This window comes from Spermophilus citellus (assembly GCF_964194105.1).
Source record: "Spermophilus citellus genome assembly, chromosome: 9".
NCBI classification, from domain to species: Eukaryota; Metazoa; Chordata; class Mammalia; order Rodentia; family Sciuridae; genus Spermophilus; species Spermophilus citellus.
Window position 1 is genome coordinate 937,893 of NC_138191.1, and position 15,666 is coordinate 953,558.

A 15,666-nucleotide genomic window follows, 5' to 3' on the forward strand; every position below is an offset into this window, starting at 1 on the left:
GAACGTGCGTTACAAGACGTAAGCCAGGACTTTTTCTCCTCATACTATTTAATCAAAGGGAGACATGCTGGGGTTAGAGAACCCTTCTTCCCTAAAACTCTCCCTGCTAACCTGAGAACCAGTCACTGAGCAGAGCGCCACCCAGAGAGAACACTCCTCCAGCACCACGCAGCCAAGGTGGGTCCAAGTTACAATGAGCTGAGGGAACTAGTGAGTCAACACCATTCCCACTTCCTTGGCCTAAAATTGTTACATTTATCATGAATTTATACATTATTAAAAGAAAGAGCCAAGGAGCTCTAAGTAATAGGGGCATTATGACACTCTGGAGTCTTCAGAAACAAGCAAGAGGAACTCTTGAGGAAAATTAAAGTTTTAATGCTAGGATTATCCTTCTCCCAATTCATTAGCTCTAAACCTTCCCATCCAGCTCTCCAGTTCTGCTGGCCAAACTAACCCACATGAAGACAGATGAGACCAATCCACCTGGAAGCCACCTGGGAAGCAATGACACTGGGTGGACAAGAAGGCTCTACCTACATAGACGCGCAACTTCCAAGGCTACCATCTCAAGGGCATCTTTCCAGTTATGTGCAAGTCAACAGTTCCCTTCATCCTTAACTATAAACACACAAAAAGACAGACATCTATAGTCCATATATACACGTACGTATGTACACACACACACACACACACACACACACACATGACGAGAGAAATCATCCGCGATGGACGAGATAAAGAAGACATTCCGAATAAGAAAGCAATCGGTTTACCCTGCATGGAATTCAAAGGCTAGGCCAGTCAACATGAATATAAAAGCCTCCAGTTCACACTAAGGGCTCACGTCCTAAAATTAACAAAGGTCCTTTTAAGGGAAAATTATTTCAATAAAATGTGTGATACTTAAAAAGGGAGAAAAATAAAAATAAAATCGCAACAGTTTTCTCTTTGACAATTAGTAAAATGTTGATTAGAGCAACTGATTCAATCATCTCTTATTTGATTCTTGTTTTTTTTTTTTTTTTTTGGGGGGGGGGTACTGGGGACTGAACTCAGGGGCACTAGACCCCTGAGCCACATCCCCAGGCCTCTTTTGTATTTTATTTAGAGACAGGGTCTCAATGAGTTGCTTAGTGCCTTGCTGTTGCTGAGGCTGGCTTTGAACTCACGATCCTCCTGCCTCAGCCTCCTGAGCCACGGTGATTACAGGTGTGTGCCACCACGCCCAGCTCTTCCTTGATTCTAATAAAGTGTCTAGATTCCTAAGTATGTACAGCCTTTCAGCGTACAGGAATGAACACATGAAAAATCCAGGTTATCTAGCCTTCCACTACATGGGCAGGACATCTAAACTGTTTTGAAATATTTAAGAGCAAGGCATTCCAAGAAATTAATTCTTAAAATCCATGTTCTGGTGTTAGACCACTGAACCTAAAATGTTTTTCCTAGAATGGGAGGCATCTCAAGACTTGCAAGTTAATTTAGGTTAGGAAGGAAAAACACAGAAGTTATGCACACACAACATATCATGACCACTGAGATCTCTTAAGCCAAGACAGACATATCTCAAAGACTGTTCACTTGGAAAAATATAAGTAGGATGAGGATCACGGTGTGTGTGATGTGTAAACAGACAACCTTGTAATGGTTGATTTTGCGCGTCAATTTGAGTAGGCTACAGGATGCCCAGATTTTTGTTCAGACGCTGTTCTGGCTGTCAGGTAATCCACTCTTGGTATCCAGAATTAAAATCACCATACCATAGTGATAGTGAACATCAACATCTACAGTAGTGAATGTGTAACAGCCAAGTTATGGAACCAGCCCAGGTGCCATCAACAGATGACTGAATTAAGAAAATGTGGTATATACATACAATGGAGTCCTACTCAGTCATAAACAAAATCATGGCATTTGTGGTACATAAATAGAACTGGAAAACATCATGCTAAATGGAATAAGCAGACTCAGAAAGTCAAGGGTCAAACGTTTTCTCTCATATGCAGAAACTACAGCAAAGTAAAGGGGAACAAAGGGTTGGATCTCACAAAAACAGAGGGAAGACCAGTGGAGGAGGAGGACACTGGAAGGAGAAGGAAGAGGAGAAAAGAAAGAAAACGTGGGTTGAATGTGACAAGATCACCCTTTGTACACACGTAAATACACCCCAGGGAATTCCACCTTGATGTATGTGTGTGTGTGTGTGAGTGTGTGTGTGTGAGAGAGAGAGAGAGAGAGAGAGAGAAAAGCATCAATTAAAAATGAATAGATAAATAAAGGACACCAATGGAGTAAAGGAAGGAGAGCAAGGGGGGAGAGAAGCAGCAGGTGGGGCCTGAGAGGAAGTAACTTAAACCCCAAGGGTGTATGACCGTGTCAGAAGTGAACTACTCTGTATCATTATAACACACTAATAAGCACTTAAGTCATGATGATGATAATAATAAAATAACAATGAACATTATTCTGGGTGTGTTCTGGGTGACACAGAACGGAGCAGACTGCTGACCCTAGGGTGGGAGACCCCATCAGTGAGAGGCCTGGACAGAACCAAAGGCCGACACCTCCCACTCAGAGGGAGCTCGTGCCTGGGGGCTTAAGCTGGGACTCAGGTGCCCTATTGTTTGGGCTGGAAGGGAGGCATCAGCTCCGGCTGGCATTCAGACTGGAACTCACTCCCTGGCTGTGGGTCTGGGTGCGCAGGCTTCAGACTTGGACTGAAACCATACCAACTGCTTTCCGAGATCTGTAGCTGGTCCACTGCAGAATCTGCATGAAGGTACAAGTCACTTCCTTATATAAAGAATTCTATATTACACATATGTCCTGTTGGTTGTGTTTCTCTGAAGAACTCAAACTCCTTAACATAAAATAATCTGGAAGCCCAAGATGCTGCCCATTATAGGAAGAAACACTACAAATTCATAAGTGGGATGAATCTCATGGCCCCTATCAGTGCAAAACATGTGAAGAAAACTTCAGACAATTTAGTCTGGTGCTTGCTATATTCTACATTAAAAAGGCAGATTCCTATTTAGCACTTTGCTTCCATTCTTTGTGAAACTACTCCTGTCCTTTAGTTCTCTAGTTGTAACTAACCCCAGCCTGTCTCAACATCACACATTAACAGACAAAAATCTCCAGGCTGTCAGAATTTCCCCAAGATGGCTGATACTGCTCTACTTGAACACGGCAATGGGCCTCAACTCCACTGAACAGTGGTTAAATACCGGTGACACTCTCGCCTGCCCACGTCCTCTCCACCCCGACACAGAACCAGGCGTCCTCCCAGGCTGCAGCTCTGGCTGACCACAATGACCAGATCACATCCCCAGAGGGCCACCGCCACAGAGGTCGAGAGCGCACAAGAAAGCATCTCTCATCCTCTGGGTCCACCTGGACCAGACCTCCGGGTCACGACCTTTAGAGCAGGCTCAAGTTCAGCAGGCTACTCTTCCCACTTTTGTCTTCCCTTTCCAACTCTGTCATCCTTTAGCCCCTCCCTCACCCCTAAACCAGTGACAGTCAACAAAAAAGAGATTCACCAGAGAGTGGCAGTCTTGCTCTGATCATTCTAAACTCTGAAAAACTGATAGACCATATAATGGTGCCACTTTTAATACACCACTGTGTCCCCACTGTGTCCTTTTAAGACTCTGAAGTTCAAACAACATTGACATTCTTTCTTCATTTATTCAACTTTAAACACTTGAAGAGCACACATATGGGACACTGTTAGCTTAAAAAGTAAGGCCTACCTCTTCCAGGCCAAGTTGTTTTGGGCATGATCACATTAATCAGTTTGATTCTAAGTATTGCCAGAATCAAAGCAGAACAGAAAAGTTTCCAAGACGAACAATGGGTTTTAAAGATTAAAAGACAATGTAAAATCTCAATTCTTAAAGAGCACTGAATTACCAAAAGCAGTGAACTGGATATAGAAGCAGTATGAAATAATTATATTTCTATAAGAGAAATTATATTAAGGTTCTTAAGACAAACAGTAAACAATGAGTTAAGGATCATAAAAAAAAAAAGTCACAGAACTTAAGATTTTAAACATCTGTCTTTCTGACGCTACTTGCTGCCCAACTCATTCCCAGAAAGGAACCAGAATCAGATTCCCACCAGCACAAGACTCTCGAGACATGTCATGTTTCCAGGGAAACTGCACCTTTCAAAAATTAAAAAACTAAAGTCTACGACAGGTTACTTTTTCCTTTCCACTGTAATTTTTCTTTGATTTGTGCTCTGAGGATTAAAACAAAACAAGATCATTAGTCTCAAATTCCTGAATCAGTCTGACATCACCTTATTGCTGATGTGGTCAAAAGTAGATACTTCTGTACAGTAAAGACAACAGGACTCGATATCAGCAGGACTTGAGGGCTCTGGTTCCTCTGTGTTCACGTAAATATACTAACGATAGGGCTGAGGAAGGGGGTGGGGACGTCCATCACAAGGAGACATGACAGACAGCAGGACCCTCGCTAGACTTCAAGGAACTGATTCTCTTCAGGCAGGGGCAAACCCACATAGTTAAGTTTCACACTTAAAAAATTATCACTCTGAATTCAGGAGTAAGAGGCATTTGGTTGTAATACAATTCAATCGGTAGGTACTAACTTTAAATTTAGAGAAGAAAAACACTCATTGCGTTAATATTATGGGTTGGGGTTTCTTATGTGATTCCTAAATCCACCTACTATCTTTTGTATTGATAGAATCTATAGCTATGTTTTAAGAAGACTACCACAGACAGCCCTGGTTCAGGTGTGATCTTTAGTTTCAGAAAGTCCATCGATCGTGCAGCTGGCTGTCATTGCTAAATCTGTTGCTTGCAGAGGCCTCAGAGCTCTGGGTTTGCCGCGTAGAATCCTCACCATTTAGACTCTTCCTACATACAGGACATGTGTCATGCTGAAACAGAAACATATTAATCCATATGAATATCCCGTCCTGAGAACTAGGGTTCTGAGCTCTTAAGAAACCCTGGAAGTTAAACATCTAAAATTATGACTCGACACCCAGAAAGACAAAAAGACCAGGCAGCTCCTCCACAGAGTTGGGCTCCAAAGGCGTGAAGCCAGGATGCCTCCCAAACAACACTTCAAGCAAAATCAACAGAACTCTAGGCCAGCAATGAATAATAAGTGACACTGTCCCCCATTACTCCACTGGAGGTCCAAACACGACTAACTAGAAACAGCAACCTGAGACACGACAGGAGCCGTAACTGCTCACTGCTCTTCCATGCCATGTACACGAAGGGTCAGCAAACCTTGGCCGGCCACCACACGAAGGGTCAGCAAACCTTGGCCGGCCACCCGCTCTGCTCAAACCATTCACCTCACCTACGTAGCACAGAAGCAGCCACAGAACCACAGTCTGTGCACCAACGGGCCTTTACTGACAAACTCAGCTGGCAGGCCACAAGGCCTGTGGGTTACAGTTTGCTGATTTCTGGTCAAACAAGTTCCCAAGAGATGGTAGTCTAACAGAACAGTGATGGTAGTACTGGGAGTCAGTCATGGTTTATGGGCTAAAATCTGACTTATCTGGCTCTGACATGAACTGATGACTACATCTTTAGAAAATGTCCCTTACATGAGTGCCTCACTGCAGATGACGGCTGGCTCCACTCACCAGTTCTAACCATGGCACAATACAGCTGCTGTGAAAGAGGTGATTGCAGGGTAGCTGTCGGACTTCCTCTTCAACTGTGTAATCTTCTTTGCAAACTGCACATTCTAAACCCATATCTGTTGGAGGGAGAGATGCCTTTTATTCATTTATCTATCTATTTATTTATTTTTATCGATTCCGTTTTTTTAAATACACGACAGCGGAATGTATTACGATTCAAGAAATACCTCTTAAACTAATAAACGAAATGAAGGAAAAAAAGAATGTCTCTTACAACACAAGGAACGCATAAGAAAGGACACAAGAGACAAAAGTAAAGCTGCATCTAGGTGGGAGGCAGATAAAGAGCCTAAACTGTAAGCTGGGCGTGGTGGCGGGCCAGCGCCCACCTAGGATCCCAGTGGCTGGGGCGGGGCGGGCTGAGGCAGGAGGATCCCAAGTTCAAAGCCAGCCTCAGCAACAGCAAGGCCCTAAGCAACTCAGTGAGACCCTGTCTCCAAATAAAATACAAAATAGGGCTGGGGGTGGGGCTCAGTGGTTGAGTGCCCCTGAGCTCAATCCCTGGTGCCCCCGGCCCAAAAGAATGAATTGTGTTTCAAAATGGCGGGTAGAAAGGTCGTAATAGACAGGGACATGAAAAGCAGAACAAGGAATGGGGCCTACTCCAACATGATCTAGACCATGATAAGTCCACTCTGTAACGCAAAAGGCTGGAAGAAGTAAACAGGCTTGGGTGATCTGGTGAAGAAACCAGGAAAGCATCTTCTCCAATGTGTGACAGCCTTTGGCAGTCATGGTGTCTGCTCAGGAAACACTGGCAATCTGTGCACATGACCAAGGGACTCATCTCAGCAATTTTATTCAGTGTCTCAAGCCACTTTTGCCCTGCTCTGTTTCATATCATGCATCCTTTTTCAGTGTGGGTGCCCTAAATTCCTCTGCAGAAGTTGTTAGTTAAAAGCTGTACCAGGAGGTGGTGCTACAGAATCACAACGACGAAGTCTCGCTCAGGCCTCTAAATCAAGGGGCAGGAAGCCCTCTTTCCTCAGAGGAAATGACCACAAATTACACTGGGAATTCTAAGCAACAAATAATGAATTTCCCAAGTTTGACTAATAACACCAACTACTGTACTATCCCAGTGGCTGGGATATGGCTCCATGACAACAGTGGTCAGGGAATTTGGACCACGAGTTCCACTTAAATAGATTCCTTCCTTCCTTCCTTTCTGTTCCCACCACTTTGCCTTAATTCCAACTCTTAATTTTCATGCCAAGTCTACTTCTACTTCAATATTCCTAATTCCAGGCCTTTAACCCTCAAAATATTTCTTATACTTTGCTACCAGCTAACTTTCCCTAATACCAGCTTCACATGAACCTTCAACTTATTCTCATTTGGATTTTCAGCTGGCACCTCAAAATCAACAAATTCAAAAACAGAAACCATCACATCATCTCCTTACCTAAACCAGGGCCCACTCACTCCTCCTCCTCCCCTAATGAACCACTCTTACTGTTACAAACTGTGAAATCTTAGAGTCATCTTGACCCTGCCTCCTCTTCCCACCCATGTTACCATCGGCGAGGAAAGCATTTCTTCAGGATGAACTTAAACTGTACCTTTGCTTTCCGTTAGCATTGCCACCATCACCTGAACCCCTCACCCCTCCTAGACTGCTACAGAGCTTCTTCAGCCCCCATCTTTGCCCGCGTTCTCACTTCCACTCTATTTTACGTACTAACCTTCCCTAAAGAACACTTGAATCCCTCTCTACTCCTTTCGAGGACCTATAAAACCTAGTGTGTCCAGTCCTGACTTCTCAACAGGGTCCCACCCTTCCTGTCTAGTCATACTTCCTACTACTCCCCAAATCAGATTCTACTTCAGGTCTAATAAGGTCACTTTCCTGTACCTGACTCAAACACCATGTTTACGCTGATATTATTAAATTAGTTAATGATTTTCCTTAAATAGAATGACCTCAGCTTGTCCATCTTGTTTTTAAATCTTCTTTGGCTGTAAATCTAAATTTACAGGGAAAGAAACCCTCAGTATAAAATTATGTTCCTTATCATTGAATTCCTTCAGTGCTTAAAAATAAAACAGTATCTATTCTAGTGTATTTAAGTGCACCCGACACAAAGCAAAAGAAAAGCAAATATATTGTTTCTCATTTGTTTTTTTTCCCCTTTCCCCAAGATCAGTATCATCTGCCCAATATTATTTTCAACACTGTTTTTTTAGTCAGCTGATGAGTTTTGCTTCTAATAATAAGTTCTTCAACTGATGAGAATCAAATCTTAAGGGATATGGTGACTGCCCAGGAAACACCTATTTATTGACCTATGAAAGGGCAGGTAGCTTTCAATTCCAGTACACAGGTAAGAATTTTAGAGGGCTATAGCTTCACCTGAAGATTCCTAGTATAGGAAGGTACTGGAATCTGGGCAGAGGTCATCAGATGATGGAATAAATATGAAAATGAACCTACCAACTTGTTCCGGAGTTACGGTCACTGTTGGAAGAGAGGTGATTTTTTCCTTGTCAGCTGGGGGAGGCCCTGTGTTTTCCAGCTGTCCTAAAAGCTACAAAAAAGGAGAAAGAAAAAGAAGATGTGGCAGACATCTCAATGTCCCTGGAGAGGGAGCCGCTCCAGCTGAGAACAAACAGGGAAGATACCAGAAACGTTAACTGCTCTTACTTCTGCAAGGCTCTGAAGGCTGGGTTCCTCTTTTTCTGCTGCTAGACACTGTCAATTGCTTTACAATTTCAGAGTGACATTAGTATAAGCCTACAGACAGACCCATGATTGCAAGGTCCACTTTTGGGCATAAAGCAACTTCAGGGTGGCAAAAGGTTGTGATGTCATGATAAAAATACTTAACTGGTCCAAAAACGTCCTTCTGCTGGAAGAAAGAAAAGGGTGGGAGTATGGAGAGTGGCATAAACTAAGCCAAGAAATAGGGAAATCACTGCCTACAGCGAGACTTGGATAAAAATGACATGCTTGTGACACTTGGCAATCCACAAGGGAGATGAAAAACCAAACAAATTTAAATGAACATAAACAAGTGGAAGCAACTGTACATGGCATGGGAAAACCTTTTTCTCTGCTTCCTTCCCCTACTTTGCTCCATCAAGCAGAAATCCCTGCTTTAACATTTGAGACCCTCCTGTTTTGTGAAGTATTATTTATAGGATTCCCATAGGACCGAACAAGAGGCCAAAAATACAATGTACTGTTTGTTATAGGAGAAGTCTTTCTTTCTCTGGAGGTGAAGCAATCTTCTAGAAATTTCCTTGGACCTAGTAGGTACATGAATGCTGAATAAACCCACAAACCCTTTGTCCCTTTAGTGAAGTGGAAACCCCAAAGAAAGCAGTGATCGCCATTTCAAGAAAGTAGCAGAAGGAGAGCAGGAAGCCTGTGGAACCACGAGACACACTGAACAGACACCCTCAAAAGGCAGCTCCTCACCTGGGTTACAATGGCATCAAGCCCTGTCTGACCCCAGGCATAGTCCCCAGGGTTGGAGTGCAGCATCCCGCTCCTATACGTGAGATGAGACAGAGAGCATTAGATGAAGCAGCCAGGCTCTGCCTTACACTTCAGAAAAACTGGCAGAGGGATCCTGTTTTCTCGCTCAGAGCTTGAGAGTCACTAATCTTCTAGAATCAAGAGACAAAGAATTTCTCTGCATTTTTGAGGTCAAACCGATTAACTAGAGATAGCCTCTCATTCTCTACAAATCTTACTTAGCTGAAACCTACAAAGTACAGCTACCTGAAATACTACATGACACCCAAAGCAAGAAGAGAGACTCGTTGCCTGTTGGCCAAGAAAAGTCTGTCTCTTCTCTACCCACGTATATCCAACATAGGACGGAGCTGCTTTCTAAGGAGACTTTTCCTTCACAGCTGGCTACCATCTACAGCAGACTTCCCTCACCCGAAGGGCTGCCCATGGTCCTGGACAACGAGAAGCTCTCTAGTAGAACAGCAGCCACAGAAGTCTCCCTGAATCACACCCCAGAACAATTACAAGAGACTTGGCAGCACCTTGTTCTTGGTGCTGCTGGTACAGTACCTTGGAAGACAGAGGTCCAGACTCTGATCGAAACCCATTTAAAAGAACTAGAGGCTGGAAAATGGGTTAAGTACGGGGAAGGACCAAGGACCCTCTGAGCAAAGGAATCTTCTGGGTCAGAGAAGTAGCAAATAACTGTCTATGTAAGAAGAAATTCCATTTTTAACCCCTACATGTAAGTGTTAAGTGTCACTCTGATACTTGTTTCTTCTGATATCCTTTCTTTAGAAAAGGAAAGTTAATGTTATATTCTCAACTTCAGGAATTCTTAAGGAATTAAAGTCTTCTTGTATGGTCTGGAGAGGAAATTCACAAATCAGACACCAAGCCTGACAAGGATCACTTCATTTCCCTTCTCAACACAACCCTCGGACAGAAAATAAAAGAAGCCAGACGTGCCCAGCACCCAGACCCAAGGTCTTGGGAACCAGGACAACCCTCCTGAGCCTGAACAAAGTGATAACAGTGACAACAACAAAATCATATGAATTGTGGTCAAGTCTGGGCTCGGGAGACAAGGGCAGTGTAAGAGCCTTCCGGTCACAGCTACATACTCACCAACACAGTTCTTTGTCTCTCTCTGTGTAGAACAGAAACCACAGCACCTAAAATGAGGCAACGTCAGCACTGTAAGAAAGTGATTGTTCACTTACCAAGAAAAAGGGTGTGGGGATCCTGGAACTGCAGAATTTGCAAGGAATCCTGCAAAGATCTGTTGCATTATTCTGTTAAAAGAGGAAAAAAAAAAGTAGATAAGACAACCGAAGTACTCTGTAGATATCCACACACGGACAAATCCAACTGCTTCCCTAACCCACAAGTGGCCTTCCACTGACTATTACAAAAGACAGCATCAGAAATCAGTCTGCTATCTAGTGGTGTGTGACTTTGCTATTATGGCTATTTTCTAGACTTCCAACATCTTAACAGATGGACAGATTTTTGTGAATTAGGCTGGAAAGAAAACATGTTATGGTGCATTTTTCAAATTATGTTCCTTGGATCTCTGGCACTGGCATGAGGAAGGGTTAAAATGGAAGCTGCACCAGTAGGGTTCTAGATCCAAAATGGCAGTTTCATTTTTTATGTGTCTCATATACTGGGTTTCTGAATAAGGTATCATCTAAAGATTTTTTGTTTTGGTAAGTTTGAGAATAATTTTTAAAGGCATTTCAGATGACTGTAATACATACAAATATGCACATTTGGTACTTGTCATTCTGAACACTTAAGATGGCATATACTGCTGTTTATTTATATTAATGAGTTGGTCTTTGTTCCCCACAGATATTGGGATGATGCCTTAGTTAAAAAAAAAAAAAAGGAGGAAGAGGAGGAGGAGGAGGGGGGGAGAGGACAGGGAGAAGGGGGAGGAGGATTGTCTCCCTATATTTCCTTTTTTTTTTTTTTTTTTTTTTAGAGAGAGAGAGAGAGAGAGAATTTTTTAATATTTTACTTTTTAGTTTTCGGCGGACACAACATCATTGTTTGTATGTGGCGCTGAGGATCGAACCCGAGCCGCACGCATGCCAGGGGAGCACGCTACCGCTTGAGCCACATCCCCAGCCCAACATTTCCTGTTTTGAATGACTGCACTTTTAATTCCTGGTTCCTACTGTGTTAGGCCAATCCATGTAGCTTTGAAAGTAGCTATTATTAGACTTTCCTTACTACTAACATACAAAAATAACTAATTATACTATTTCCTTTCTAGTTTTTGTTTTTGTATTTTGTGTACTTATTTTTTTTACTGGGGATTGAACCCAGGGGGACTTTGCCAGTGAGCCATATATACCCAGACCTTTTTATTTTTCTACTTTGAGTCAAGAGTCCTACTAAGTTCCCCTGATTGGCCTCAAACTTGTGATCCTCCTGCCTCAGCCTTCTGAGTGGCTAAGATTACAGGTGTGTGCCACCATGCCAGGACAATATTTATATTTTAATTAACAAAACTGCCTAAATAGCCAGTTGCTCCTGGGCTCCATACCCAGTACCGGGGGACAGGGGACTAAGGCCCCCTACCAATAGCCAGAACAAACTTGCCAAAATATGTGTAAGACCTAGCGGGTCCTCCAGATGACTGCAGCAATGGCCAACATCTTGATGGTAACCTCATGAGATCTTGGACCGGAACAACCCAGCTAAACTTCCAAATTCCTGGCCAAATGAATTTGTTAGATAATAAATGCCTGTTTTTTTTTTTTTAATGTAATGACTGTAGTAATCAGTTGATTAAACAGATTAATCATTCTTGAACACAGAACCTCCAGAGGAGCAATGGGTCTTTAAATATACAAGTATCTCCATCAGATGAATTCTCACCCTTACACCCAAACAGACCTAAGCAGTTAAAACCTAAGAAGAATTGGAGCTGAGCTGTGTATTAAGTGAGAAGCCACATACAAACCAAAGAATACGGAGAAGGGGCTGAAAGGACGAAGGTCAGGGCAGGGACATATAAAAGAAGTTGGGGACAAAGCCCATCACATACTAACAGTTCCAGTCCATTTAAATGCTGACCATTAAACTTGGACCTTGAGATACAGGATGTGGGTAGAGTTTACTGTGGTCACAACCCCCTCACCCAAGTTACAGGTCCTTCAGAATAAAATGAATACGGAAACAACTCTATGTTCTTCACCTCATTTTCATAACTGTTTTGCATTTAAATGGATTCCACTTAAAAACCATCTCCTAACAGGTCAGCAAAGCTTTACCCCATCAAAGCCTACACTGTGCGTGTACCACCGCCATTCTTCACCCCTTGCTGTGATCCACCAGGGAGGTTTTTTAGGCTCACACCTAGGTTATACCTGGAGAACTTCCCTGCTAGGAGGCAACGCTGGTACAGAAGCGCAGTGTCTCTGGTTTGCTGTCCCAAGTGCGTACAACACGCAGCCCTGCTGTATCAGGTAGACCTGTGCACAGGGGACAGGAGGGGGCTCATGGGAAGCTTTCCATTTGACTAAAGGGAAATCAAAAGGACTTTCTCTTTAGAGTTCCTTATCTGTATTTGCAGAGATTATTCAATAGTCTCTTTAATTACATTGAACTCAGTCCTTCTGAGTTCACTCCCAACTATCCTGCTGCACTTTCCTCTGTTTTGCAGATCCGAGCAAAGCCGAGAGCAGATGGACGAGAGTACTTCCCAAACAGTGCCCGAGAGCACTGTGTCCGTAGAGTATCAAGACAAATGCTGCCATTACCGTTGATATTGGGGTGATAAATTCTTGTGAATGCAACCTTAGGTGGTTTGAAGGGATAACCTGTTGGGAAATAAATTGTCAAAACAAAACAAAACAAAACAAAACCTCCACTCTGATGGGGACTGTCATTTGGCCCCATTATTGTAGCTGGCCAATAGAACCTATCATCTCCAACAGGGCCTGCAGGACACTGAGCCCAAGGGTCCCTTGCCAGGTCACTCAACTCCTTGTGGATTCTCTTCAGAGCGTGGTGGGAGGCGGTGGTGGTGGTGGTGGTGGTGGTGGTGGTGGTGACCCTGGGGGTGGGGTGGGGCAAGGGCTAAGGGCAGGAGATGCAGAGTTAGGGAGGCCCCCTGGCTCCCAGGCCTCCAGGCAGTAGCCAGGGGTCTCTCGGTGGGACAGGGGGAGGAACTGCCTGCCTTCCTGCGGGCTGCCATAAATGCCTGTTGTTTAGAGCCACTGACCTCTGGGATAATTCATCCTAAGAGCAGCTGATGATCACTACAGATTTTGGTATACAGAAGTAGGTACTATCACAATAAAAAGCTACGTGGGTCTACCTTTGGCACCCCAGCATGGACAGGAGCTGGAAGGGCTCTGGAGCCTTGGAGGAAGCCAGAGAGTGGGGAGGGAGCTCAGGGCAGGACCTCGGCCTGCATGCCCAAGCCCAGGTGGCCCGGGTGGGGGAAGGCAGGCAGACATAGTGCAGAGCCGACAGCACAACAACAAGGCAGAAGCGAGGTGCTTCTGGGGAGTCAGGGAAAGCTAGGGGAGCCTCAGGGATCAGCAGAACGTCTGCCTCCTGAACGGCACGAGGCTCTGCTAAAGACACTCGCTGTGTTGAAGGTACCCCGTCTTCTCGCAGCTGGCATCAAGATATAAGAGGAGAGGGGCAGACTAAAGGAAGGCCAGTTTGAAACAAGTTAGGGCCGGCAGGGGGTGCCTGTAAGCCCAGCAGTTCCAGAGGCCGAGCAGGAGGATCGCAAGTTCAAAGCCAGCCTCAGCAATGGCAAGGCGCTAAGCAACTCAGTGAGACCTGTCTCTAAATAAAATACCAAATAAGAGGGCCTGGGGCTGGGGCTCAGTGGTGGAGCACTTGCCTGGCATGTGTGAGGCACTGGGTTCATTCTCAGCACCATGTATACATAAATGAATAAAATAAAGGTCCATCAACAACTAAAAAAATACAAAATAGGGCTGGGGATGTGGCTCTGTGGTTGAGTGCCCCTGAGTTCAATCCCCAGTACAAAAAAGGAGAGGCGAAGAAGGTAGGTGTATATAATTCTGAGAACTTCCAGTAATAGTGAATGATACTAAAATTGAGAAATGGACTTCAAGCAAAGGTTTAATTCAGGGTACTGCCAAAAAAACATGGTTTAAAATGAACTAAGAGTGTGGCTTTAAAAATTCCATAAAACCTCAGAAAGATCTAAAATAGTGCCTAGAGAACCGTTTGGTTAAACAACTGGGCTTCTAACACTTTGGGTCAGTTTTACAGGGTGCTGTAACAAATTACCGCAAACTGGGTGGCCTACACCAAAAGGAATTTATTATCAGTCTGGAAGCCCAAAGTCTGAATCGAGATGTCCCCAGACACTGTTTCCTCTGGATTCCTGCGGAGGGCTCTGTCCCGAGCCCTCCTGGTCTTGCTCAGCCGCCAGCGCTTCTTGCCGTTTCTCGGCCTCAGACCCACAACCCCGACCTCGGCCTCCATCTGCACTGGCTTTCTTTCCTGTGTCACCTGTGTCTACGTCCAAACTTCCCTTTTCTTATAAGACCAACAACCACTGGATTGGGGTTCACCCTGATTCAGTATAATCTTGTTTTGACTTAATTAAATCTTTTTTTCTTGGGTGGGGGGAGACACCAGAGATTGAATCCAGGAGCGCTTAACCACCAGCCACATCCGCCGCTCTTTTTATATTTTGAGACAGGATCTTTGCTAAGTTGCTTGGGGTCTCTCCAAGTTGCTGAAGCTGACTTTGAACTTGTGATCCTCCTGCCTCACCCTCCCAAGATGCTGGGATTACAGGCATGTGCCACCTATCCAGCTTCATTACATCTTTCATGTCACTATTTACAGATAAGGTCACATTCCCAGGCAGGACACATCTTTTCAGGGGATACAATTCCACCCACACAAGCCCAGTAGAAGCCCAGGGTAGAAAGAGGCTGCCCAGAAGAGATCTGTGGGAGTGGTTTTGCCTAATGGCATGAATTTCAGTAAGATTCACAGTATACTCAAGTTTTTAAAAGAAACACTAAAGGTTTAAACTGAAAGGTGCAGAAACAGCACAAAATGCAAAGAGGTCTTTGGACCCTCAGATTTCTACTTGTAAGCAAGATAAGGAAACTAGGCAACGGCAAATATGAACTACCTTTCACAGAAAAGAAAGGACGACGCGAGGTCCAGAGGGAGGAATCCAAGCACTCCTCGCCAGGATAAGTTGAGCACTAATCAGGGACTTGCTGATACTTTTTCACCACCTATCAGGGTTTATATGAGCCAGCAACACCTCTGTGTTCTCATCTTCCCCTTGCTGAGCAGGAATGTCTAATCGCTGTCTGTCCACAACGCTGCATGCTGGAGTAGGGCAGATAACTTGATCCTTTAGTTTATAAGTCTTCACATCAAAAGGAATCGGACTAAGGGAACTATATCCAAGGAGCCTAATATACATTTGAGCCTGATTAAAAAGGCAACCACCTAGATTTCAAACT

At 44.1% G+C, this 15,666-nt stretch overlaps 1 protein-coding gene across 7 annotated transcripts in view; it reads right to left on the reverse strand.

Moving 5' to 3' along the window:
• Nucleotides 1-4,584: 4,584 nt before the first annotated feature.
• The window catches only part of RNF115 (ring finger protein 115), a gene marked incomplete at its 5' end in the record, with an annotated part of 89,708 nt that continues 78,626 nt past the window's right edge, over nucleotides 4,585-15,666 (reverse strand). For 3 of the 7 annotated variants that reach the window (XM_081306293.1, XM_081306291.1, XM_081306297.1), the window contains 6 exons: nucleotides 4,585-4,923; nucleotides 5,650-5,765; nucleotides 6,313-6,471; nucleotides 8,144-8,237; nucleotides 9,131-9,203; nucleotides 10,393-10,464. In XM_081306293.1, coding sequence (XP_081162419.1) covers nucleotides 4,792-4,923; nucleotides 5,650-5,765; nucleotides 6,313-6,471; nucleotides 8,144-8,237; nucleotides 9,131-9,203; nucleotides 10,393-10,464 — 646 coding nt within the window. In that variant the 3' untranslated portion in view covers nucleotides 4,585-4,791. Of the gene's footprint in view, nucleotides 4,924-5,610; nucleotides 5,766-6,312; nucleotides 6,472-8,143; nucleotides 8,238-9,130; nucleotides 9,204-10,392; nucleotides 10,465-15,666 lie in introns of all 7 variants that reach the window. The other 4 variants (XM_081306292.1, XM_081306295.1, XM_081306294.1 and 1 more) reach the window with 4 other exon arrangements.